Source organism: Silene latifolia, chromosome 8, assembly GCF_048544455.1.
Source record: "Silene latifolia isolate original U9 population chromosome 8, ASM4854445v1, whole genome shotgun sequence".
Lineage (NCBI taxonomy): Eukaryota > Viridiplantae > Streptophyta > Magnoliopsida > Caryophyllales > Caryophyllaceae > Silene > Silene latifolia.
Genome location: NC_133533.1, coordinates 6,586,971 through 6,612,911, shown reverse-complemented (window position 1 = coordinate 6,612,911; position 25,941 = coordinate 6,586,971). Strand labels below are relative to the sequence as shown.

The following is a 25,941-nucleotide window of genomic DNA, read 5'->3' as shown; positions in this document are numbered from 1 at the left end:
TGGGTTGGAATTTTAGAGAAGACCAAGCCTAACATAGCTAGGAACATCACCAAGGCACGTGCAAAATACAAAAAAATAAGGTGGATATGGAGGAATTGCTTGGGCACAACACGACACGACACACCATGGACTACGGGTCGTGCTTGTGTCGCCATTCTCTTGCATTGGCACAACACGACACGAAGCCCTCCTTCCCGTGTCGAAGTTGTCCCATATCCTTCTTCAGGCACGATATGCCGGCACGCGACACGACCCCAACATGACCCCCTTTCATATCTATTGGAACCAAACTTGTTATCAACCGGTTAACCCTTTTTTTTCTTCCACAATTTGTAAATCCAAACTGGATTTCGACGCGACACGACCCCAACATGAAGGCATTCTTTTTTCTGGCTTAATTAGCTTATTACTGTTCAGTTCATCTCATTTCTTTACAAATTAACTCTTATTTTAGTTTATTTCAGTTCAACTCTATTCAATTGATTTCAGCTTCATTCAACTTAGTTTAGTTCAGTTCTTTTCAACTAAAAAGAACATAATCTTAATAGACAATGAAATCAATTGTCATAGAGGCTAGCAAAGTAGTTCTCCAAACCTTGTAAGGCTTGTAGCTAAAAACTTTTCGTTTTAATTGCTCTTAGTGGACCTAATTGGGCCAAAGTTGGGTCAACTACTTGGCTCAACAAATGTCTTATGCTGTTTTGGGCTGGCATTCGCCTTTTTGGACCTAACCCAAAGAGCCAAGCCCGTAAAAAAATTTAACTACGACCGGTCGGGTTTTGGTCATTTAATGAAGTCCAACCATCCCTTTAATGTTCCAATTTAGTTAACTCAAAGCATAGACGTCAATATTAATAATATACAGTAATAATTAACCTAATTATGACAGCCTTTGAAATCTTTATCTTTACAAGTTTCTTGCTCAAAAAGCTATAATTTCTAACCTAAATACACAATTTTATTATAGGTTTCTTACTTGAAAAGGTAACAATATAATAATTAACCTAAATAAATCACTGTTATATACATTCCTACGCCTATATATAAATAAATACATTAAATTACAAATCAAAAATTCACCCCTCTCTCCCATATAACTATTTGTGCGGTCTTCTGTCTCAGCCAATTCTTTACATCTCATTTCATTATGTAAGTTAATATTTTCTCCCACATTATTAATTTTACATAAATTTACGAACTTTATTTATTTTAGCTATACATAAATTATAACACCCGAAAACCCTAAATCCATACAGATAGATCCGTTACCAAACCGACAACCTAAAGTAAAAGTAAAAAAGTACATAGCACATTGATTTGGAAAAAGACCTAAAAATTTCATCCATCTAGAAATTTTGAAAATATTATTCCAAAATCGGATATTCGTTCGCATGGTATAGTGACGTTTATTTGGTGGTTCATGCTTTCTTTATAAAAACACTCACTCGTGGCGACACAAATATCTTTCTTCTTCTCCAAAAAACCTCATTTTTTCTCACTTGACTTTTTAATCCCCAAAATTCTCCGTTTTTTCTAGGGTTTCTCCGATTTCAATTTTTGTGAGATTTACTTTTCTCTCTCTATTTAATTCCTTAATTCTTTAATTATTGATTGTATATAACTAATTTAGGTTTGATTATACTGTTATTTACTTGGATCTGCGGTTTATTATTGTTCGATTAATTAATTTCTGGTAATTTTGATTATTGTAATTTTTAGGTTTCGATTGGTTTTATGTTAACAGTACTATGATTATTGAGTAAATCGGTGAAGTTATATACGGTTTTATGTGAATGATTTGAAGTGTGATGTAGTATTGTTGATTATTGATTGTTGATCTGATTTGATTTAATTGGAGAATTTTTGGTTGTGTTATGGAGATTTGAGAGTGATTAGTGTTGTTATTCTAGCGTTTCGAGTAAATCGCGGAAATTAATGTTGATGTTGTTAGAAAGTGTGATTATTAATGTATGTCTTACTGAGTTGCATATTATTGATTTGATTAGGTTTTGATTTGATTAGTAATTCGTAACGTAGGTCATAAATCATGAGTAATAACATTGAAATTATATACGGAAATTCTCGTATGAGATGGTCTCTTGATATGTTAAAGTCGGATATAACAAGATGATTAGATTATCTGCTGCTCGTTGAAGATTGTTATATTGCTAATTTTGGTCGTTTTATTGTTAAACGGATCCCCTTCTTTGAGCAAATTAATGGGGATGATTTGGATCCGTTTCACAAAAACGACTCCTGCAATGGTCGTAGGCCATGTTCTTTTGGACGTACTATCTTTGATGTTCAATTCATTTTTGCTCTTTACTTTCATTCATGGTTAGGTTAGGTAGTTTCAGTCACGAAGAACATGGCAGTATTGATCTTAAGTGAAACGTATTATTATTACTTCATTTCATTTTTTAGCTGAATGGGTTTGTCTCATACTGAAGTAGCACGGAAACTTCTCTTAAGAAACTTGCTGAATTATAAGTAATTATTGTTGTTGTTGTTTATGTGATGACTGATGATTGAGTGAATACAGGACAGAGATGGCGAACATAGACATAGAAGGAATACTCAAGGAGCAGCCAAATGATGGGAGAGTGCCAAAGACAAAGATAGTATGTACGCTAGGACCAGCTTCGAGGTCAGTGGTAATGCTTGAGAAGTTGTTGAAAGCAGGCATGAACGTAGCTCGTTTCAATTTCTCACACGGAACTCACGAGTACCACCAGGAAACTCTTGACAATTTGAAGACTGCTATGCAGAACACTCAAACTTTATGTGCTGTTATGCTTGATACTAAGGTCCTTAATTTCCTCTTCTTAATCTGATTAATTTTGAGATCGTTTGCATACTTTTTATTTTGTAAATGATGCACGTTTTTCCTTGGCTAATTATTGTTATATGTTATGATTGATGTGCAGAAGTAAAAGTTAGTTGGTTTTTCTTAGTATCTTTATTCATCGACTAATTGTCATTAAAAGTACGATTCTTGTGGTGGTCTCTGTGAATATAGTGTGTTGTCCATGCATGTGGAGAGAACTTTACCCTTATCGACTACGTAATGTTAAAATTGAAATGGCAGTAAGAAACTGAAATCATTGTGCTGGTTTTGGCTCTTTATGCTTTCACATGGAGATTATGTAAGTCTGAAGTTGACATTTGCAGTAATTAGGTTGAACTACGTGTGTTAGCTTTGTTGATTTACTACATGATTAAAGTGGGCATGTTTAGTCTGCTCATTGCTTGTACTTGGAAAGAGGGTGATGGGTAGGTTGGTATATCAATTGTTCAGGTCGAGTTTGCTGCATATCAACACAAGTCTTACTCAGTTGCCTTCCCTTTATGTTTTTCTTCGAACCCTTTTTTATAAAAGTTTCCGTGAGTCATTGCCATCTTCCAAATGCTACCTTTGTAACCAAATTTTGTTACATGAGAAGTACAGGGAAGACATAGTAGGGGCCCTCATTCCCCAATAAAATTTATTTGCTTGAATTTGTACTTCATGTTAATCTTAAGTGCGTTGACCTAGATTTACACTAATATCTCATCATCTGAACAAATTGACCTGAAATTCATGTGTGTTACAAGTGTTTTCGTTTTTTGTTGTCGCAGGGACCTGAAATCCGTACTGGATTTTTGAAGGATGGGAATCCCATCCAACTTGAGGAAGGCCAGGAGATTACTGTTTCCACTGATTACACCATTAAAGGGGATACAACTATGATTTCAATGAGCTACAAAAAGCTGCCTGTTGACGTGAAGCCAGGGAACACAATATTGTGTGCTGATGGTACCATCACTTTCACCGTTTTGTCTTGTGATGCAGCTGCAGGAACCGTCAAGTGTAGATGTGAGAACACAGCCACACTTGGTGAGAGGAAAAATGTGAATCTTCCTGGAGTCGTCGTTGATTTGCCAACTCTCACAGAGAAGGACAAAGAAGACATTTTGCAGTGGGGTGTCCCTAATAACATTGATATGATTGCACTATCTTTTGTTCGCAAAGGTTCTGATCTTGTTCATGTCCGCAAGGTTCTTGGTCCCGAAAATAAACATATACAGCTTATGTCAAAGGTTAGTAAAAGCGAGACGGTTGTATGCATACAACCAATTTTGATTATTACTCTCATTTGTGTAGATATTAATTTGCTTATTTTATTACGTGCTGACTTTTTTTCTTTTGTTTGTTCGGATGGTTTCAGGTTGAGAACCAGGAGGGAGTTATCAACTTTGATGAGATTTTACGAGAGACTGACTCCTTTATGGTTGCTCGTGGTGATCTTGGAATGGAGATCCCTGTGGAGAAAATTTTCCTCGCCCAAAAAATGATGATTTACAAGTGTAATCTAGCTGGCAAGCCCGTTGTAACTGCAACCCAAATGCTTGAATCGATGATTAAATCCCCAAGGCCCACCCGTGCAGAAGCCACAGATGTTGCCAATGCTGTTCTTGACGGAACTGACTGTGTTATGCTTAGTGGGGAGAGTGCTGCTGGGGCCTACCCAGAGCTCGCTGTCAAGATCATGGCCCACATATGTATTGAGGCCGAATCCTCCCTCGATTATGGTGCTATCTTCAAGGAGATGATAAGGGGTACTCCTCTCCCTATGAGTCCGCTCGAGAGTCTTGCATCTTCTGCTGTGGGAACAGCTAACAAAGCCCGTGCAAAGCTCATCGTAGTCCTTACTCGTGGTGGAACAACAGCCAAATTGGTTGCCAAGTACAGGCCAGCCGTCCCAATTCTCTCAGTGGTGGTCCCCGTCTTGACTACCGATTCTTTTGACTGGACTTGCAGTGATGAGACCCCAGCCAGGCATAGTCTTGTTTACCGAGGTTTGATTCCTCTTCTAGCCGAGGGGTCTGCCAAGGCTACTGATTCCGAATCAACAGAGGTGATCCTTGAAGCCGCACTCAAGCAAGCTACTCAGAGAGGTCTATGTCAGCCAGGAGACTCCATTGTCGCACTTCATCGTATTGGAGCTGCTTCTGTCATTAAGATTTGCATTGTCAAGTGATTACTTAAAGCCCCCCTTTTGCCGAGTAAATGATGACTATTATGGTGAATTCCCTTATTCGGAACGCTTTTTCTCTTGTAATTTTTGGAAGCCCCTTCAAGCTCTGTTTTGTTTTCTGGAGATAATACTTTCATGTTATTTTCGATTCCTGGCTGAATAAACCTGGGGAACTTCAGTTCAGTCTTTTTCCGTTTCATTCGGTGTTTCCTTAAGTTTTCTAATATTTACTTTCTAGTAATTTCATCTATCTGTTCAAAGGAACCTTCTCTACTCCGTATATTTTCGTATAATAATAATTCGGAAAAATTGCAAATTACTAGCGTGCTTCATAATTTCGATCATCAGCAAAGACGATTAAGTTATTGTTTGATGATTCCAATAACTCGCAAGTCACAAATTTGTGATTTTTATTCATATGTTTTGGATTTGATCGTCTGTTTTCTTATTTGAAATGAGCTTTTCTTTTTGTTTGCCAACTGATTTACATCCAAAACTATGAACTGGCGGTGGCGGTCGATGAAGAGGATGAATTCAATTTCCTTCTTTGTTTAATTTGGATTTTAATTTAACTGATTTCGAGTAATACATTTCGAATGCTTTTGGGGCTTTCTCATCTTGTGTGTATAATTGTTTAAAGTGTTTGGAGATGTTTTTGATTTTAGGAATGCTTTTTCTCTGTTCATGGAAGCATTTATGGTTTTTTGCTTGGGTAATATGGTGCTGGACGATTTGGAATATTTTGTAGAGCTATTATGTATTGTTTTTAGTTTGTTGAGTTGCTTAATTTGTGGTTTCTTTTGAGTTGTGTGATTGTGTGGACTTTGTGCTTGTGAGCATGGTGACTGTAGGTAGGGTGAACCTACTGTCTACAATTTACTACCTTCTCGCAAAAGTGCCATCTACTTTGTACGTTCAGTGTAAATTCCTAAAATTCTAGTTCCTGCGAACGATCTTCAAGATTAAAAACACATGTAGAAAGTAGTATCTCCAAAGTACAAGATGACTTATTGACAGAAATTCAATCGGAAAAAAATGGAATATTTACTGCACCATAAGCCTTAGCATCAAAGTCACAATTCACAAGATGGGTTGAATAAGAATTTTGGGAAGTGCAATTTAGACTAATGCTCCAAGCCTCCAAACATCGATTTTTTTTTTTTTTTTTTTTTTTTTTTTTTTTTTTTTTTTTTTTTTTGTAAAACACACAGTACAGTGAAGATGTTGTGAACTTGCCATCTCTTTCTATTCTTATTTGTTTACTACTGTGAAAAAGAGTGTAAGAATGAACGGAAAGGGTGAGAGTTGGTTTTAGCTATTGGCTTGTTGGAGTTGACGCGAAGAGCTTGGTGGTGGGATTGTTGGAGGTTAGGGGTTTTTTGTGGTGGTTTATTTGGTGGTATTAATGGAGAGAAGAATTTGGTGTTGTGAATTAAAGAGGGTGATTTTAGGAACTAATGGAATAATGGTGGAAGTGATTATATGAGTATAAAAAAAAGAAAAAAAATTAATTACCTGAGTAGTAGGTATTCGGTTACTTAGTTTATTTTAAGAAGAGGGTATCTATATTTTGGATTATTGCGAGTTAAACGTTAATATGTATTAATATAAGAAGGGGAGGTATAGTTTGGAACTTTGGATTATTCCCATAAAATAACCCAATTTTTTTTTTTGCATTTTCCTGCGTCTTTTACTTATTTTTAATTTGGATTGGAGCATGAGGGAAGATCTTGTCAACTATATTGATTGTCAACCTTGTTCCACTCCATTTGATCATTTGAAACATGCCTATTGCCAATGGAGTCTTACTCTGGATCTACGGATCAGAGGTGCAAGTGACGGGGTAGTCTTTGTGGTACACAAGTTTATTATCGACCTATTTGCTCCATACAAACTATTTGCTACAATTTTTTGCTGCAACTTCTCTGACATACCAAAAATTAAACCATAACTGAATTTTTAGCACTGTCGTGCCCTCCCCCTAATTCAGTCCCACATTTTTTGTTAATTTTGTTTAGTGATAATTTTTTTTTCGTCTAACAATTTGGTCAGTGATAATTTTTTTCCATTTTGAATCACAGGGCTACTTTGGCACTATTGCTGCTAACTGAAATTGTTGATTTCGTTTCAAAGTTTCCAAATCATTAATTTTGGGATATCAGGTAACAATAAATCAAATAATTCTCTCTTAGTTGATTTTTTTTTTTTGATCAAGGTCAGTCATTCTTGTTTATTGTCTATATATTCATGAAGATGGTAATGATGGGATATTTTTGGCATTAGTAGCAGCTCTAGTTGATTTTTAGATTGTAACGAATAACATTCCACAATTAGCATTTCAATTCCTTTTTTTTTAAAAAGCAGGTTACATGATTTACTACCAAAAATTAAACCATAACTAAATTTTTAGCACCGTCGTGCCTTCCCCCTAATTCAGTCCCACATTTATTATTAATTTTGTTTAGTTATAATTTTTTTCATCTAACAATTTGGTCAGTGATAAATTTTTTCCATTTTGAATCACAGGGCTACTTTGGCACTATTGCTGCTAACTAAAATTGTTGATTTCATTTCAAAGTTTCCATTTTGAATCCATTTTGAATCATTACTTTGGCACTACCGCTTTGCCATCTCTACAACCAGCAGCTGCAGCTTGCAGGGGAGGACCGAACAAACAATCACCCAGTTTCTCCAGTCTTGCGAAACAAGTAAACAACCAGCAGCTCGTCGTCTCGTCGGCCGTGGTCGTCCTTGACGGTACAGTCCTTATCGTTGCCTCGTCCACCGGTAGCCTCCTCCACCACTTTGTTTCATACAGGTAAATCCCCCTTGTTCAATCTTTCAATTTCAATTCTCAACTCTCAAACCCTAATTCCCTATTTCAATTGTTCGAATTTTTATCATCTTAATATAGTAATATGCATCTGATTACAGCAAGTTACAAACATGGAGGAAACCCAGAAACTTGTGATTCTATACGCTTCTCAAACAGGCAATGCAATGGATGCTGCTGAACGCATTGCTCGTGAAGCTGACCGCAGAGCTTGCCCTGTTTTGCTTCTCCCCGTCAATGAATTTGATCCCGTATGAGAAGCTTCTATTTTATATTCATTTCTTGATTCATGGGTTATACTTGTAATTCCAGTTTGTTTTAGTATTCAAATACTGTTGCTGGAAATTTTTGTTCTTTGTTGCTGGGTTTAGTTGGTTAAATGATTGAGTTATGTTCAGAAAAATTGCAAACTTTGTGTAATATCGTTAAGAGAGTTTCGGGGTTTACGACAATAGCTCTTACTCAAATCTTATAAAATTAACTTACTGTTAAAGTTGTAGAAACGGTTTCGTCTTGCTCTATTTTTGTGGGTGTTTGATGTCGATTTGCTTAAAGTTAGAAGTACATGAGATGAGATTGCTGGCATAGGTATTATGGTGTTTCATTATATGGCAACGGACTTTTCACTGTTCTGACTTGTGTCGGTAAACTTATGCATCAACCAAATTCAGAACTTGAGGAATACTATCGACCTGCTCTTTTCTACCTTCTCCTCTCACAATCGGTTAAAATACTGTATATTTTGCCTCATCAACTTGTCATCCAATCCCACACGATATATATTTGTTTAACCGATTGTGAGAGGGTAAAAGGAGAAGGTTGGAGGGAGAAGCTAGACAACAATCCTCTTAGAACTTTGTTTCATTATCATCTTACTTTCTTGTTTTCATAACCAGCATCGTGGAAGTGGTTAGTTAGGCATATAGATTGGGTGGTAATTGTATATTTTGAACTGTCTCACTTTAAAGCCGTCACATTTTTTTTCTTGTCAGAGTTTGCTACCCAAAGAGAAAACTGTGATCTTCGTTGTTTCCACTACAGGCCAGGGTGACACACCTGATTCAATGAAGGTTATTTAGTCATTTATGGTCTTTTTTCCTTTTCTTCAAGTGAATCACTTTAATAAACTGTAGGTGTTTTGGAGGTTCCTCTTGCAAGCAAGGCTTCCTGAACGGTGGCTGGTTGGAGTGGACTACGGAGTTTTTGGATTAGGAGACTCAGGATACCAGAAATACAATGTAATGCTTCTACGATCCTGTTTATCGTTGGGGTAACTACGGTACCTCTTTCTCTCTTTGTTAGCTCTCCAGAATTTGGTTTCTGCATTTGTGTTGCTAATCAGCTATGTTACATTGTAGATTGTATTGGTTAGTGCATAACCACACTTCTTTGACCCTTCATCTTATCTCAATTTTATTGAGAAAAAAACTGCACTGTGGGCAATAGAATCAATGCAGTACATTTTAAGTGGTTGAACCTTTTAATTCCAAGTTCCAGATGAGAGTCCGGCGTTTGATTCATGTTGCACAAGTTCATGAGCCTCGTGGTTGGATGTTGAAGTTAGTGTTCTTCTGGGGTTTGGCCTTCTACATTTATAGAGGCTTTCATACCCCTCCCCCACCACCCTCTTCAAGAAAAAAAACATAAAACTTTTGTGTAGGCTGGAAGCCTGGAAATTAACTACAGCTATAATGTTTGGTAGCTGAACTATACTTGGTTATATAGCACATAACCCCACATTGTGTTGAGTCAATATGTCCCTGTTACTGCAGTTTGTTGCAAAGAAGCTGGATGCAAGGCTCTCAAAACTTGGTGGAACTCCACTTATTGAAAGAGGCCTTGGAGATGATCAGCATCCTTCAGGGTATGATCTTGTTCCTGATGGATCTCAATGTATTTCTTAATTTTTCTACCTGTCTAAGCAAAGCATATATTTACCACACTCATGTTTTGTCTTAACAACTTGCTTCTATGCAAGAGCTTTTATATTATTTTAGTTTTCATTAATCTGTAGTGCTTTGGGATAAAGACTTTTTACACCGTTGATAGGAAGCTTTTCTCATTGGTCTATGATAGGTATGAAGGTTCGTTAGATCCGTGGATGTCGTCATTATTGGGTTGCTTGTATGAAAGATATCCAAAACTCTTCCCAAAGGGGGAGCACTTTATTGTTCCGGAAATGATGGATAAACCTAAAGTAGTTGTAACTTATCATCCCAAAGACAAGACAAGTTCATCATTATCAGCCATATCAGGTATTTGTTGTCTGCATGCTGGAACTTGGTGAGGTTGCGCTCAAGTGATCTCTCTTTTTCTAGCTCCCATTTTAGCTCTAATCTCTTTTGTACATTTTGGATATTTCACCTGCCTCTTTTGTTCTCTCGGCAACTTTGCATATTCTCGTTCACCGTGTCAAAATAATATTTTTTTCTATTATCTCGTAAGCCTTTAGCGCCTTTATAGATATTGGCATATATTTGTATCGACATGTGATTGTTTGTTCTTAATACAGATTTGGAGTCTAGAGCTTTTTCAATTCAATGTTCTCGCTTGATGTCTCCTGCGAGGGTTCCTGCAGACAAGAGCAGACCTCACTGCTGGCTAAAAATGGTATTCCTTTGGGTCTGCATCATTTTCTATTTTCGTGTTTGCAATGGTGATGGCGTAGCTGCAGTGAGTCTTATTTTTATCCTATATGGGTTTCAGCTGTATGATAGTTTGTGGACCTTTCTTGCTTGGTGTCTCGTGAATCGATGTCAAAGCTGATCTATGCTCGTTTTCTATTGCTGCAATTTGGTCACCAGTATTACTGCTGCTACAGTATATTGTAGCCAGTTGTATTGTGATAATATTGTTGTCTTCATGTTGCCGCTAATTGATCGAAGATGATTGAAATTATTATACGGTCCTACATCCATCCTACATTTTGTCTTTTCCATTTTACATTGGTGGCCAGTTACCATTTTTCTCTCCAAATGTAGTAGGGATACAATGTAAATTTTTTCATGTTTGATTTATCAAAATAACTATTACCTATTATCATTAAAAAAATTGTACACTACTCTATATTATGAGAAAATACCGGTCAATGTCGACATTGTTTGACCACCAAATCAAATGAGGACAATATAAATGGGATGGATGGAGTAATACTCAGCAATTTTTACATCTAGGATACAAATAGAATGAACATAGTCAAGGCAAAAAAATCGGTAAGAGAATCCTATGGTAAGACCTCGGTGATAATTTAACTTTTGTGGTGAGCTTGTAAGATTCCAAGATAAAAACGCGTCTCAGCATAAAGCCCTAAAATCTCAAGAACTCATCCTACTCCACCCTAGGACCGTCTTACCCTATTCATGTTAATGACTCAAACACCTTCCTAACTTATTGATATTTCAAGATAAGATCAGCTGTTTGAACTCATATTCTAGAGCATACATCCATGTGGACCATCCAGTTGTATACTTGTATCTGCTTATGTAGTCTATGAATGGAAGGTTTTACTTATGGGTAAAAGAAAACAAACTGTGATGTCCTACACTTGTGTAACATAAGCATGTTTTCATTTTATGACATACATAATGCATGCAGTTGTCTTTACTTGCAGCTTATTGTCCGTCAACAGGTTTCATGTTCATTTATGAATGTAAATCCTTTTTTTGCTTTCAGGTGGGTAACTGTTCATTAACAAGAGCAGGGTGTGAGAGAGATGTCCGCCATCTTGAATTTGAATTTCATTCTACCGTGAGTTGCAGACTGTATATCTTGGTTTTAGAACTATATAAGCTAATTAGAGCTTTGTTGGGACTTTTTTCTATCTATATATCTCATTTCTTTCAGGAAGTTGAGTATGAAGTTGGTGATGTGCTCGAGATACTTCCATCTCAAAATCCTGATGCTGTTGATGCTTTTTTACATCGTTGTAATTTGGATCCTGAAGCACTCATAACGGTTTGTTGTTTTATAACCCTGATGTTTGCTATGTAAAGGTTCGGCTTTTTGAATTTTAAACATTGAGGGCGAACTGATTGACATTTTAGACCAACTGATATCACCTTATCATTCTATGTAAAGAGATTCTTCTTTTGCTGGATTTTTTTGTCGCTTAACCTATCTATAATTTTGCCACAGAGCTATTCTTGCTACCTTGTTATATATGTATAGTGTTTTAGCGTGTTTGGAGGTGTAGTTTTTGTTTACTACAGTAACAACATTACCCCAGTGCCTCAAGGGCTCTCGCAAAAGACCGGCTAGGAAGGGGGGTGGAATCAGATGACATAGACTTACCCCTGCTTAATAACACAGAGAATGTTTTTGGATGGCCACAAAATGAAAATTATGTTGGTAATTGCATCAAATGGCTGGTAATTCACAAAAAGGAACCACAATGAGCTAGGTGAACCATTTTGCTTTATTTCGTCGTAAGCTAAAACCAAGGACATTAATAATTTAAAGTTTTTGCTTGAAATTAAAAAATACAATGTTTGGTGCAGGTTCAGTCGAGAGATATACTACATGAGTTGGACATATCTGAGGTGCCAATCAGGCTAAAGTCATTTGTGGAATTGACCATGGATATTGCTTCAGCTTCTCCTCGACGCTATTTGTTTGAGGTACTGTTAATACTGTGAGATGTCTGCGTAAAGCTATCACTTCTATATGGATTATCAGCTGATCATGCTTATGTTCAAAATAGAATATTTAATTGACATTAACAAATTCCTCAAACGATGACTATCAAAAGTCAAGTAATTCGTTGTATGGAGAGAATGGAATTTTGTGTCATTTTAAATGGAGTAGTATCCTTAATATCTCTGCAGGTGATGAGTCACTTTGCGACTGCTGAGCACGAGAAGGAAAGACTACAGTATTTTGCGTCACCTGAAGGGCGTGATGATTTGTACGAATATAACCAGAAGGAAAGAAGAACTGTCCTCGAGGTGACTTATTTGGATTTTTTATAGCTAAGCAATTACAGTAATATTCAACATTTATTCTCATATATGCGGTTTCATTTCAAATGAATTTTAGGTTTTGGAGGATTTCCCTTCTGTCCAAATGCCATTTGAATGGTTAGTCCAGCTGGTCCCCCCTTTGAAAACTAGGGCTTTCTCCATTTCCTCCTCTCCGATTGCTCATCCCAAAGAAGTCCATTTGACCGTGAGTGTGGTGTCATGGACAACGCCGTTTAAGAGGAAGCGGTCTGGTCTTTGCTCAAATTGGCTGGCCGGAGTTGATCCTGAACAAGGTGTTTCCCTAATCACTATTACAGAAATTCAAGTTCAATTTATCGAAGCACAAATTCTTATACGACTTGTATGGGTGAGAATGCTTATTATCCCTCTACAAAAACTGTGTAACGTATCTCTTCTGCATAAACAGGGGTTTTAGTTCCAGTATGGTTTCAGAAAGGCTTACTTCCGGCCCCATCGCCATCACTCCCTCTTATTCTAGTTGGACCGGGGACAGGATGTGCTCCTTTTCGCGGATTTGTGGCACGGAGAGCCATTGAGAGTAAAACCAGCCCCACTGCACCAATTTTGTTCTTTTTTGGCTGTCGGAAGAAAGAAGACGATTTTTTGTACCAAGATTTTTGGCAGCTCCATTCCGAGAATGGGAGGGTTCTTTCAGAAGACAATGGTGGCGGGTTTTATGCGGCTTTCTCCAGAGACCAGCCAAAGAAAGTGTATGTACAACATAAGATGAGGGGGGTTAGCAAGAAAATATGGAACCTTCTATGCGAAGGAGCTTCTGTTTATGTTGCCGGCTCTTCGAGTAAAATGCCTTCTGATGTTATGACGGCTTTCGAAGAAATCATCAGCATGGAGAGTGGAGCTTCCAAGCAAGACGCTGCTAGGTGGCTCATAGCATTGGAGAAGGCGGGTAGGTACCATGTTGAAGCGTGGTCCTAAGACAATACATGTAATGTTTATTGTATAAACGGTCTTGCAATAAGTTTATTTAAAGAATAAATGGATATTTTATTATTATTTTTGTTTACAAGTGTGGCCAATTGATCTGGTGTACAACTGCAAAATTTAGATGTATAAACTGTTTGTTTGTTGGTCGTCAAATTTCGGAGTACCAATTCAACTTTCTACAGGTAAATCTTTTAGAAAATAGAAATGATTATGAATGCTAAGAAACATCATTTCCTTGGCATTAATTTATAATAGCTGAAGGTCTGGTACTTCTTTTCAAATTCCCCTTATTTTCTTTAGTTTTCCTTATTTTCTATAGTTTTTGTGGTATTGTCTTTGTTTGATTGTGGTTTAATTAAAGTTTAGGAGCCCTATTCTATTTTTCTCAAATTCAAATTCCACTGACTCCTCATCACTCACCAGGCTATGTCAGCGTCTCCTCCAGTTTGGTCTCCCTTGCTACCTCGTAACTCAGGTACACAACCTTGTCATTTTTTTTTTGGTTGTTTTTTTGTTTTTTGGGAGTGTCCCTATTTTGTTCGCTTTGTTCTTTTTGTTTGGGCTCGAGGATTAGGCGTGTCTTATAAGTTGTTAGTTAGTAGGTTGTGTACACTAGAGTGTAGTAAGGGTCACAAGAAAAAAAAGATTGTTGGAGGAGAGCCATGTTTATGACCATGTGGTGTTTTAAATTAAGGAAAAAAGGAGGGGTTGCAAAGTAAGGCTTCTTGTACTTGAAAAGAAGGTTGTGTGGTAAGGCCTCATGGCCTTTGTGTATATATACACAATTCTCCCAGTTGAAAAATGCAGGGTTAGGTGATTTATTCCCTTACAACTCTTTTAGAAAGGTGGGACACATCTTTTTCATCTAAATTATTAGTGCATTTGTGTCACCTTCAAAACTGTTGGTCTTACTGGGAGTATTAGAGTAACCTATTATTATGCTGATTAGTGTTACTATCAGAAATTTAATTGTAGTTTACTTATTGTTGTTTGTTAGTTTTGAGAGTGATGCAAATTAATTATTTGTTGGTCTGGTTAGCAGGGCCTGCACATATACTCTTGCAGCTGATCTCTATTCAAAGGTACTTTTACCTTTGTTTTGTAAAGTTTTTACATTTATACTTGCTTGTTGATATAGTTGGGTAATTTTTCTATTGATTAGAAGATGTTGTGTGCCTTTCTGGTCTGTTAGCATTAGCATGTTTGTGTATGAGAGACGCCCAAATCTGTTGCCAACTACATATCTCTTAAGAGGCCTTAAGGTGGAGGCAATTTATTTAAGTGACATGTTCCACGCATTCACCCCTTTCTTTCTTGTTCCAACGTTACTGATGGAGGTATATTGCTTTACTTTCATGATGATAACTCCTGAGCTTTTAGGTCCCTTCAGGAACCTCACTTGTGATGACTATCATGCGATACATCGGTAATCACCATGGTCACATTCGTGCTTGGTGTTGGTCCCAAACAGGGCTTGCAGGAAAGGCAAGTAGATACTAGAGTAAATAGACTACTTGTTTTTTTTTGCTCTTATTAATCATATTGTTATTCCCTCCGTTTGGAGTTGGTTATTTACGAATCTGAACTTGGAACCAGTAATTCTTTGAAAATACATTCATTAAAAATAAGAATAATAATATGATGTAATGATAGTACTTTTGAAGCAATTTGATGGTAGTATATTCGATGTTGGTCATCACAAAGTTTCACAATATAGGATGAAAATGGTATTTACCCAATATTTTGGCAATAAGTTGATGAATGTGGCCCCAAAATTTGAAATCCGTTGTGCCGTTTCATCACTCCCTGGTTCTTACAACAACAACAACAACAACATTACCCCAATGCCTCAATGGCTCCCGCAAATTGCGGGGTAAGGGGGGGTCGGATGTACGCAGCCTTACCCTTGTGTTAGCAACGCAAAGAGGTTGTTTCCAAATGACCCAAGATGAAAATTGCGTCGAGAACTGCATCGAAGGACTGCTACTTCACAAAAGAAAGAAGCGCATCCACTTTAGTGAGCCATTTTGATTTATTCCATTATAATCCATAACCAAAGAGTAATGAGTCTTTGGCTCCATTGGAAATATGGAAACACTCCCTGGTTCTTAATTTCCGAAAATTTTGTTGCTTTCAGTAACTGTACTTTTATGCTTGTGGGAGCGGACCAATATTGACACTTTGACAGTACACCTGCTGTTTGGTGTTGAATCGTTCATACTAGACTCTTTTTGGGGTGTTTGGTATACCTACCTCTCATTGAATCATATTCCAAAGCCAAAGAAGCCTTGTGTTAATTTGGGTCCGTATTTCCATTCTCGTTTATCCTTCTTATCGTCGATTGATGTTTTGATGCTTTGTTTCTGGATCTGAATTTTATGGTCATGGACTTTGCAGCTTTCAAATGCGACTTCTCAATGTTGTTTATTATGTTGATCTTGTTTCCTTGGTTTGGATTTTATGGTGCATTGCAACTTCCAGCGCAAGCATGAAAGTCTTTCCTTCTACTCTGTCATTTTCTTAATCTGTTTATGTACGTTTAGTTACTTGTAGTATCTTCAGGCTGGACGGTGACATACTTGTATGGTTGACTGTCTTGATTTGTTTACGCATATTTTTTCTTAGTCTCGTTGTTTATTATTTTGAGCTCAACTTTCTCGGTTTGAATTTATAGGTGCTGAGCATAGCAATTTCGGCATAGCTGGGAGCGCCATTTTTTAATCCTGGCAATGCTTTAAGATTGACAATCGCATCATCGGTTCCAAAGCACAGGTCCTTATTTCATTGCCCTCATGTCTACTTTTTAATTTTTTGCGATTATTTATTGGTTTGCTATTTCCATTGCCGTTTTATTCTTTTGCTCTGACCATATCTGGTGTATATGTGATCAAGGGCCATGGGATTGTCGTTGTTGAAGAGCCTAGGGGCGGGAAATATGTGCTTCATTTCTCACCTTTTTTTTTTCCTGTTTCTGTTTTTAGCTCGCCTTTTTCGGGTTGACTTTTATGATGCTAAACATTGCAGTTTCAGTGCAAACAGAGAGGAGCAACAGTTTGATCTTGGCAGCGCTTTAAGGTTGTCAAAAACATCGGCGACACCAAAACACGAGTACTTCTTGTTTCATTCCGTATACCATGGTCTCCCATTGACTCCCATCTCCCGACTTATTCAACCCATCACCATTTAATAAAATCGTTAACAGCTCATCCTATTATCTTCTCTCCTCCCCAATTACATCCATTGACTCCTATCTCTCGGCTTAACTGGTCGTTTTGGTTTTCGTGGGTTTATTGGCTTATTCCCTCTAATATATTGAAGTCCATTACTGTTATCGCGTGGCATTCGTTGTGTTTGCCTTCAATAGAATGGCGTGCAATTGACCTTGTAATGACATCGTAAAAATCTGAACTATGTTTGATGGTGTGTGCATGTATGATGGGAAGTTGTTTCTTAGTTTTGAGGTTGAGGAATCAAGGGAGCTCAAGTGAGTTGGGGAAAGGTAGCTTCTTATGAATGGGCGGGGGGATAGATAATATGGAGTGCCCATATGTCCGGGTTTAGGCAGGGGCTCTCATGGTCTTTGTTTTCATACATATGCAGCATTTTACCCCCGGGTCAACAAATCCCTGTGATGATAAGTCTTAATTTCATCTGGTTGGTTCCGAATTGAACTGTGCTTGATAATGTGACGCTACCACTTCGGCACACGTGTAGTAGTTTAGTTATGAACTCTTGGGTTCACCAACTTTTGTGTGTTGAATCGTATATATAACTAATGTGACCTAGCTGGTGTTTTCGTCTATAATTTATGTGTGAGACATTTGGATTTTAGAGGCATAGTGTTTCTCAAACAAGGAATGACAACCATTTTACTGGCCAATTACTGGACTTGTCACAATCTCTGCCCTTTGTCGAGTATATAAGTTGGCGTCTTTGTTTTGAGTACAGTTGGTTTGGATTTATATATACACCATAATCATTGATAAGAGGCGGATCACTCTATACCTGTTGGTGTGCTTGGAATCAGCCGCTAAAATGTTGTTGTGGATGGTTTTTCCCTTGACCGAAAGTATGCTACTGATCATGTTAGCTTACAAGTATTTACATGACGTGTTGACCTATATATGATCGGGGTTTATGTTAATTTTGGGTGTGGGGTGAAGAGCTGCTCTCGGCGTGTAGCTTGAACAAATTTATGCACTTTATAAAAAACGCTGGAAGGGGTAGTACCTAAGTGACCCACATTAGTGTAAAGCAATTAGGACCACAGATGCAGGGAGAATAGGCTCCTAGATACACGACAGTCGTATCGGTGTTCTAATTGAGGTGAACGGCGAAACCGATTTTGTTTCTAGGGGTGTTATTTTCGGGAACAGGTCGTGGATCTGGCCATGGAAGTGACTGCGTACCCTCAAGTAGAATATCTTTCTACAGAAAATGTTCTCAAAGAAATTGTTGAAAAGGGAATAGACATTGAAATGCAAAAGGAAGATCTGTTATCCAAACCTGAACAGGTTAGAACCAAAATAGTCGAAAGGCGAGTTAACAAAAGGCTTGGAGGCCTGGGTTTACTTGAGCAACCATACATCAACAATGAAAAGGTGGCTGTGAAGGATTGGGTGAAGCAAAGAATTGCGACAATTGGAGAAAACATTGAAGTTAAGAAGAAAACAACTGTGCATTTTTTCATTTATATTATGTGCTTGTATAGCTTTGGCTTGGTAATACAGTGAAAACACACCGACTACAGGCTGAGCCTATTTTGCTCCAACTTTTTTTTCTTAGCGTCTTCAAGTTTTACCAGAAGAGTTGCTACTTGACATCAGAAGAAATCGTAACATTGTGTGATAAAGGACTAAACGATTAGAAGCATTGTTTGTGTCTTATATGCCTCCATTGCCAGGTTGCCATTTATTCAGCAGTTAGCGGTGGTGTAGGCGAAAGTGGTGGTGGTGGTGGCAGTGGGAGTGGTGTTTATCCAAATGGTAGAGGCGTGTACTTATACGGTGATTGCTTTCTTGTGTACTTATATACGGTGATTAGAGTAAGTTTACTTGCTATTTAACTTTGATAAATGGCATTGTGTAGGCAGTAAGAAGCATGGTAAGGTTTGGTGGAGCTAACTACATGAAGTGATCTCCGAAACCAAATTTACAGGTATTCCTACTTCAATGGACTCTGGAATCCCGCTTGCTTGATAATGTACACAAGTTTTATTTTTTCTGCTTGTTTTAGCTCAATGTTCCCGATTAGGGAAGGTTTGATCTTACATTCCTAACTTTCAGTTTTTTTTCGTGTTTCTTTGAAGGTGGTATAACTTAGAAGGAAGTGAATTTAGAGTGCCTTTAATTGGCACTTGCTGGTTTGCTAATATAACTTAGAAGGAAGTGAATTTAGAGTGCCTTTAATTGGCACCGGCGACCATTAAGAGACGTAGAAGTTAGCTGACTTTGAATTGGCCCTGATTCAGTAATGAAGCTTCACCCCGCTTTATCTTATTCGGGGTATATGGGAGCAATGGTTATTGAATTTGGCAACACCACTGATCATTGCACTAGCTTTCCCGTTCAAGCTTCGACGGATGTTTGAAATAAAAAAAACACGGCTACCCTAACTGGTTGGCCGTAAACTAGCCTCCGACATGACCTTACCTCTGGGTTGCATCAGAAAGTGATGCAGCTTACTTCCTTGGGGAATTAGAATGTGTCCGAGTCCCAAGTACAATAAGGCGTCATGTCCAAGCATTGGTCGAACAAGAAATAACTAATGCATCTGATTCAGTTGTAAGCGTGTTCCAAACGGTGTTCCCGTGAATTGTTAGTAGAGAACCACTGTAACTATAGAAACATTTAAACCCGTCTCCTATTTGTATGCAACATTTTTTCTTCATAAGTCATAACACTACAGATTAAGCTGCAGTCAAATGAAATTGTATTGATACTAATTTTAAGGCGTACTTTGTTACCGTATGGGATTATATACGTGTGTGTAGTTCAGAAAATATATTTCAATCCTGATGCTTGCATATGCGATCTTCCAAACGGAATTTCAATTTGGAGTCCCGCGCCCGGTCCATACCAAGTATAGCGGGCGATTTTGATTTGTTGATGGACCTGCCATGGATTTTGCGATTTTGATTTGTTGGCGGTGCACACTACCAAGTATAAGCAGGAAACGTTTCGGGTTAGGTGCCCTTGAGACAGTTCCACAAATATACTGATCAAATCAAATTTTAGCGGGGCGATTAGAAACATTTAACTACTAAACAACCCTGCTATTTTGTGTATAAGTGTATAGCTTTCCCGGCAAACTTATGGCGTACTAATTGTATTAATTCCTACCTATGTCCAAGTTGAATGGCGCTAAGATCGTTGTACCCTACGATTAGCATGCCTTTTCACTGCTTCAACGTAATACCGCCAACGCTATACTAAAGCATTGGCCTTGCCAGAAATGCTTAGAACCGCTTCAGCTCAAATCGTGCACAGGTGGAGGACAAACACGTTAACTAATTCACCTCCCAATCTAAAGCTACGCACACTTAAACTACATTCAAATGTCGTGAAAATAATATAAGGTGTTCGACAAATTGAAGCTCCCCGGGCGCGGCGCAGCGACTAATTTATACAAAAGCTAAGCTAACAACCTAAAGCTAAGTCTAAGATAACAGAAGCTATAAACTAGGATAAGTTAGACTAACTAGTTGAATTTACATAAGAATAGGAACATGTGGTAAATAGGCTTTGAGGTTGTTGCTATGTTGTTGTTGCAGTTGACTTTAGGTCAAGAGTATTTGTATCCTTAATAACTACTACCGAATGACTAAATTCGAAAGTTTCTCATTCTAACAGCCGCTACAAACATTGTACTAATTCATTATTCAACCAAACATTAGCACCCACAAAACTGATCAGCATTTCAAATTCATTCAATTATCAATGTGAACATCTCAAAGTAATTGACGAGTCAGATTAACAATAACCCCTCTTTCAACTAAATTAACTCGAGTCACTAATTAATGGTGTTAGAAATTAGAATAACCAAAGATGGCCAAATTCGGCAGCATCTCAAATGAACATACATTCAGCATAAAGCGAATCTAAACAAATATAGGAAGCGACATTCATAAAGATTAGAAGCAACACTTTCTTTGAAAAGAACGTGAAAGAATTTATCAATCATTCCAAGTAAATCATGAAAAACTAAATGCAAAAACAAGAATCACAACAAACAAGTGTCTATATTCTCAAACAAAATGAATACGAAGTAATTATAATAAAAATCATTCTGCTAATTACCGTTTTATCAATCTATTCAGCAAATTTTCGGCATACTGAAAATCTACAACATTGAACATAGAATTACGCTTCAAATTGAAACGAAAGCGAAATGCGAAAGAAGAAATATCACAACGAACAAAATATCATACAGAAAAACGCTAGAAAACTCACAAGTTAATTCAAACATAATCAAAATTATTCTCGTATGTAAGTTATCATTTCGTCAACCTACTCATACTTCCATCATTGACGAAATTCCTTAAAACTTAACAAATATCACTTGTACAAACTAATTACGCAACCCATAGTTGAACAAGAAAGCTAGCGAAGCGAATTTATTTTTTCTCTCTAGCAATTTGAGAAGGAACGAAGAAGTATGGAAGTGTAACTGTTTAAGGTCGGAGGAGTAGAAAAAAGGACAAATTAGTTGTGGGAGTTTATGCGTGCGACCGTGCGTACGTTCTGTTATTTACTCTACGGTTAGACAAATTGGAGTCCTCATTCACATTACTCAATTCTTTTAAGGGAAATTAGTTTTAAACCCGTGTAAAATTGTACGGGTATGTATTTGGGCCGGTATTAATGTTTTTGGATGTATTATTTTTTTATTTTTTTTAACATTTCTATTGTATTTATCTAGTTGGTCTAAATCAGCGATTTACATAATTAATGTTTAAACTTGTTACAAATATGTGTTCACATGTAATGGTTTAAGAGGAAATAACAAAGAATATTTTTTTTTAAAAAAATATATCGTATTATCTAGTTTTTAAAAATTATGCATGTAATTTATGACTAATACTACTATACAACCAGTTGTATAATAAGCATTGTACAACCATATATATTAATTCAAGCTTATGTGTAATTTTTCTGAGTTTTATAAGAGTTTAATTTTTATGTTTAAGTGTGTGAGTTCAAAAACTTTACAGCATAGCTCAGATTCTTTTAAACAAAACTCGAAAACTTTAATACACAGCTCGGATTCTACACCGTACAACTGCATACAACTGGTTGTATAATCTACTAATTGGTAATTTATTCGCATTATATGTAATTCAGTCCCGTAATTAAATTTAATTCCTTCTCGTAATTATGTAATTTTATTATTATTTAATTTTTTTTTTTAAATTATGTAATTCATTTATTTGTAATTAGTTTCATTTATTCCGATTTGTAATTAATTTTGCTTATACGCCATTAATTTCATTTATTCGGAATGTATAAAAGTATTTCATAGTATTTGTTCTAAGACGGAATTTGCCGCATGTTTGTATAGCCGGAATTCTGAAGAAAATAAATACATTGCACACTAACGGGTTCCACCATAACATGTATTTCCAAAAAAAAAAGGTTGAATTAATGACGTGGCACGCCCTGGATTGAGTATTGTCTTCTGAATTAATAAAGATAAGATTTATCATTTCCCTTCTTTCAATTAGTTAAAATTCCAACTTTTTTTTTCTCAATGATGAAAAATGTTAACAATTAATGAGGTACTAATGTTAAGTAACTAACTTAAATACCGTGCATTTATTATAAGGGACAATGAATTCTCCTTGACGAAGCCCACATTTAGGTTTAAATTGTTAGAATATAAAATCGATCATGGGACTTCAACCATCAGTTTAAGTTTTTGGTTGAGAATCTTGAGATGGTTTCTTGACATGGTATTAGAGTCAGTCCCCCTCAATTCTGAAGTGGAATATTAGCACAGTTCCGTCCAGGGAGGCCTGCAGTTGCATCCACACTTCAAGCCCAATGAATATTGTGACTTGTGAGGGGCGTGTTAGAATATAAAATCGATCATGAAACTTCAACCATCAGCTTGAGATGGTTTCTTCATATAAACTCTGGTGACAAAGATCCATTAATAAGCACCTCTTAATTCAAAAGATTAATCATTCTAAGAAAGTTCTATCCCACCTAATCACAAGCCTTGCTCATATTGCTTTTTGTGCAAATCTGCAATATGTCTACTAGAATGAAAGCATTTTGAAACTCACCCACAATGATAACCATGATTTAAGATGATCAATTTATAATACATTTCGTAATAATCTTTATAATGACATTACATAATAAGCTTATAGGCTTGAAATTGTCAACAGACTCTGGATTATCGCATTTTGGCACTAATGTAATGGAAGTACGGTTTATCTCTTTTAGAATATTACCTATATTAAGGGCACTGAGCGCAACATTAGTCACAGAGAAAAAGGATTACGCATCTGAGGTATTACCTCAGACCTTGTAGTTTTTGAGCATATACACATTTTTTCTGAGTATATTACCATTTATAAATATAGTTCTTGAGCAATATTATATTTTTTTAGTGTAATGTTTTAGTAAATGTACTCAAAAACTTTATACTAAAGTAGAACTCAAAAACTTTAAAATAAAACTCAGAAAATAAACACTAAAAGATACTACCTCAGATGTATAGTCTATGAAGAACTATCGAAAAATAACCCCCTTCTTAACAGTTTGAATAAATGAGTTTTTCCTAAGGAATATACCGCAGTAACCGCCTGAACTGTGGATGAAGAATGTACTTTGGTTTGTAAGAGCCTCTATGAAGAACTATTAGCATTATTAACACTTTTCAGTTCTTCATCAAAGTAATCCGTAATTGTCGCAGATCAAATTTTCAGGTTCACTCAGGCAATATAAGGGCACCTCATACCTCACACCTGCAAAATCCCAAAGACGAATACATTAACGAATGCATCTTAATTAATTAAGAGACAATTAACAAATAGTGAATGTTATGTAAAGCACCTGTATCATCATAGCAAACATGCAGATCATTAAATTGATGGAAGATACCATTAGCTTCAATGATATCCTGAGCAATTGGTAGTTCTGATAATGCAGCGGTTCGAAGTGCATCCCAGATTTCTGCAAGGCAAAATAATTTCATCATTTTATGTTCCTGAAGCAGTTAACAGAGTTATCTGTGTATTAAATTAAATGATTACCTGTTCTGCCGCGACGGTAAGGTTGAGCCCAAAATTCCTCACGCAACATGTCGAGTTCTGCTCTTGTAATTGGTTCAATGTACACCCATGGCTCTGGCTTACGGACAAGCTTCCTGCTAACTGTCCACGAACAAAAGAGCATTGGCTTAGAGAATGACAATAGCATCCAGAAAATTCTGACCAGCTCAAGCCTTTGCTTCTACAATGTAGTACAAATCACGAAATTTTAAGATGTTCCTACGATAAACCAAAGTTGGAACAAGTAAAGCGTGATTCACGACCAAGAATATACGAGAACATGAATGTACGTGTATAAGTTAAACTCAAAAGAGTTCAATCATTCACCACCACCAAGGCCGCAAGGCGACAACTACTGTTACTTGGATGGCTAAAATTCCGATTTGTAAAATTCTGATGTTTCTGATACAAACACTGTACTTATTCATTCTCCAACCACCTATTTGCGCGCACATAAAATTATCAGTGTTTCAAATTCATTTAAATAACAATGTAAACAAATAAGTCAATTTCGATTAGCCTAATTTCCTTTCCCAAAAAAAAAAAAAAAAAAAAAAAAAAAAAAAAAACTAGCAATGCAAACACATTGTTTGAAGCCAAATTGAGGAGGTGGGATTCGAACCCGTGATCACACTGGCTTTGATAACATGTCAAGAAACCATTTCAACCAAAAGCTGATGGTTGGAGTTATATGATCGGTTTTATAATCTAACAGTTATCGTAATTCATCATTTCGTCAACCTACTCATACTTCCATCGTATGATGAAATTCCTTAAAACCTAAAAAAAAACGAGATGTAACACAAGAATCACAATTACGCGGCAAAAAAAAAAAAACATTAAATCATCAAGAAAATGAGTAAAAAAAATGAAAGAACAACGAATGCAGTAATAATTACACTACTAAAATCAATACTGACAAACTAATCATGCGGCGAAAAAATGCATTAAATCATCAAGAAATAGTTCTCTAGCACAATTCGAAGAATATCGTAAAATTGATCATAAAAAGAGAGGAAAGAGTGAAGACGAGCTTATAAAATCACGACTTACGTACTAATCATGTGGCAAAAAATGCAATAAATCATCAAGAAAACGCTCAAAAAACTAAAACAAAAACGAAATGCAGCAACAAGCCAACAATAATCGCAATTCACAAAATATTGAAAAAATCGAGAACATCGTAAAATTGAAGAACATACCAGGAGGATCACGAGAAGCAACGCAATTGCCCATAGCTAAACGATGATACGAACAAGATAGCGAACCGAAGCGAAGCACTTATTTTCTCTTTCTAACAATTTGAGAGAGTGAAGAAGTGTAACTGTTTAAGCTCGGAGAAGTAGAAAATTAGTTGGGGAAATTGCTGCGTACATTCTGTTATTTTCTGAGTTCTATTTTCTATGTTGATTTAAAAAAAAAAGTTTTGTATTATTATTTCCGAGTTGGTTGATACATAATAATGTTACTAATAGTATAGGTTTAAAATTTAGCCCAACCTGTGTTTGATTCTTGGATCCGCCTCTGATCACAAGCTATACGTAATAAACACACACAATCCATAGCTGAACGATGATACGAACAAGTAAAAGATAGCGACACGAATTCGACTGTAAGTTTGTCTCTCTAGCGAGCTTAATTTTCTGTATCTAACAATTTGAGAAAATGTATATATGTAACTTATGAATTTAATTTAATTTAATTATAGATGAAAGGGGGAGTCCTTGTCAATTTGTCATCTGTTTGTTCTATTTTTACTCCTATTTTTTCTACTCAACTTACTGAATAATTCTCTCTAGTTTACGTTGACTACAAAACTCACAGAGTTAAACTACTATATATTCTCTCCGACTCGTTATTTGTTTACCTTTGATTTTAGCACAATTA

At 36.6% G+C, this 25,941-nt stretch overlaps 3 protein-coding genes across 11 annotated transcripts; 2 read left to right on the top strand and 1 right to left on the bottom strand.

Annotated features, from left to right (window-relative positions):
• The first annotated feature begins 1,382 nt into the window (after positions 1-1,382).
• Positions 1,383-5,217, top strand: LOC141596187 (pyruvate kinase, cytosolic isozyme). The gene is made up of 4 exons (XM_074416288.1): positions 1,383-1,559; positions 2,543-2,807; positions 3,619-4,080; positions 4,209-5,217. The coding sequence occupies exons 2-4, from the start codon at positions 2,550-2,552 to the stop codon at positions 5,019-5,021; spliced, it is 1,533 nt and encodes a 510-aa protein (XP_074272389.1). The 5' UTR covers positions 1,383-1,559; positions 2,543-2,549; the 3' UTR covers positions 5,022-5,217.
• A 1,724-nt stretch (positions 5,218-6,941) lies between these two features.
• LOC141596186 (NADPH-dependent diflavin oxidoreductase 1-like) lies at positions 6,942-19,765 on the top strand. Of its 9 annotated transcripts, XR_012522404.1 has the most exons (19): positions 7,363-7,836; positions 7,953-8,102; positions 8,844-8,921; positions 8,985-9,089; positions 9,624-9,715; positions 9,928-10,106; positions 10,364-10,461; positions 11,524-11,598; positions 11,695-11,805; positions 12,348-12,467; positions 12,675-12,794; positions 12,886-13,102; positions 13,237-13,737; positions 14,199-14,250; positions 14,818-14,857; positions 16,450-16,547; positions 18,679-18,781; positions 18,864-18,932; positions 19,084-19,765. XR_012522404.1 is itself a non-coding variant. In XM_074416280.1 (17 exons), exons 3-15 carry the CDS (start codon positions 7,965-7,967, stop codon positions 14,243-14,245), a joined length of 1,881 nt encoding a protein of 626 aa, XP_074272381.1. In that variant the 5' UTR covers positions 6,942-7,180; positions 7,545-7,836; positions 7,953-7,964; the 3' UTR covers positions 14,246-14,250; positions 14,818-14,857; positions 16,450-16,547. The 9 variants fall into 9 exon arrangements, 7 of the variants coding, with proteins under 7 accessions (XP_074272381.1, XP_074272385.1, XP_074272388.1 ...); XR_012522405.1 differs by lacking the exon at positions 18,679-18,781; XM_074416280.1 differs by lacking the exons at positions 18,679-18,781; positions 18,864-18,932; positions 19,084-19,765 and adding an exon at positions 6,942-7,180 and having other exon boundaries at positions 7,545-7,836.
• A 3,681-nt stretch (positions 19,766-23,446) lies between these two features.
• LOC141594032 (uncharacterized) lies at positions 23,447-25,715 on the bottom strand. Its single transcript, XM_074414248.1, has 4 exons — positions 25,257-25,715; positions 24,037-24,156; positions 23,837-23,956; positions 23,447-23,748 (listed from the first exon to the last, which is right to left on the bottom strand). The coding sequence occupies exons 1-4, from the start codon at positions 25,288-25,290 to the stop codon at positions 23,672-23,674; spliced, it is 351 nt and encodes a 116-aa protein (XP_074270349.1). The 5' UTR covers positions 25,291-25,715; the 3' UTR covers positions 23,447-23,671.
• Positions 25,716-25,941: the final 226 nt, after the last annotated feature.

Coding starts and splice junctions, on each gene's coding strand:
- LOC141596187 (XM_074416288.1), top strand. CDS start 2,550: ATGGCGAACATAGACATAGAAGGAATACTCAAGGAGCAGCCAAATGAT. Junction 2,808..3,618: donor CTGTTATGCTTGATACTAAG/GTCCTTAATTTC, acceptor TTGTTGTCGCAG/GGACCTGAAATCCGTACTGG. Junction 4,081..4,208: donor ATATACAGCTTATGTCAAAG/GTTAGTAAAAGC, acceptor GGATGGTTTCAG/GTTGAGAACCAGGAGGGAGT.
- LOC141596186 (XM_074416280.1), top strand. CDS start 7,965: ATGGAGGAAACCCAGAAACTTGTGATTCTATACGCTTCTCAAACAGGC. Junction 9,716..9,927: donor GATGATCAGCATCCTTCAGG/GTATGATCTTGT, acceptor GGTCTATGATAG/GTATGAAGGTTCGTTAGATC. Junction 12,468..12,674: donor CTCGACGCTATTTGTTTGAG/GTACTGTTAATA, acceptor ATATCTCTGCAG/GTGATGAGTCACTTTGCGAC.
- LOC141594032 (XM_074414248.1), bottom strand. CDS start 25,290: ATGGGCAATTGCGTTGCTTCTCGTGATCCTCCTG. Junction 24,157..25,256: donor TGCTTCTCGTGATCCTCCTG/GTATGTTCTTCA, acceptor GTTCGTGGACAG/TTAGCAGGAAGCTTGTCCGT. Junction 23,957..24,036: donor TTACCGTCGCGGCAGAACAG/GTAATCATTTAA, acceptor TTTGCCTTGCAG/AAATCTGGGATGCACTTCGA.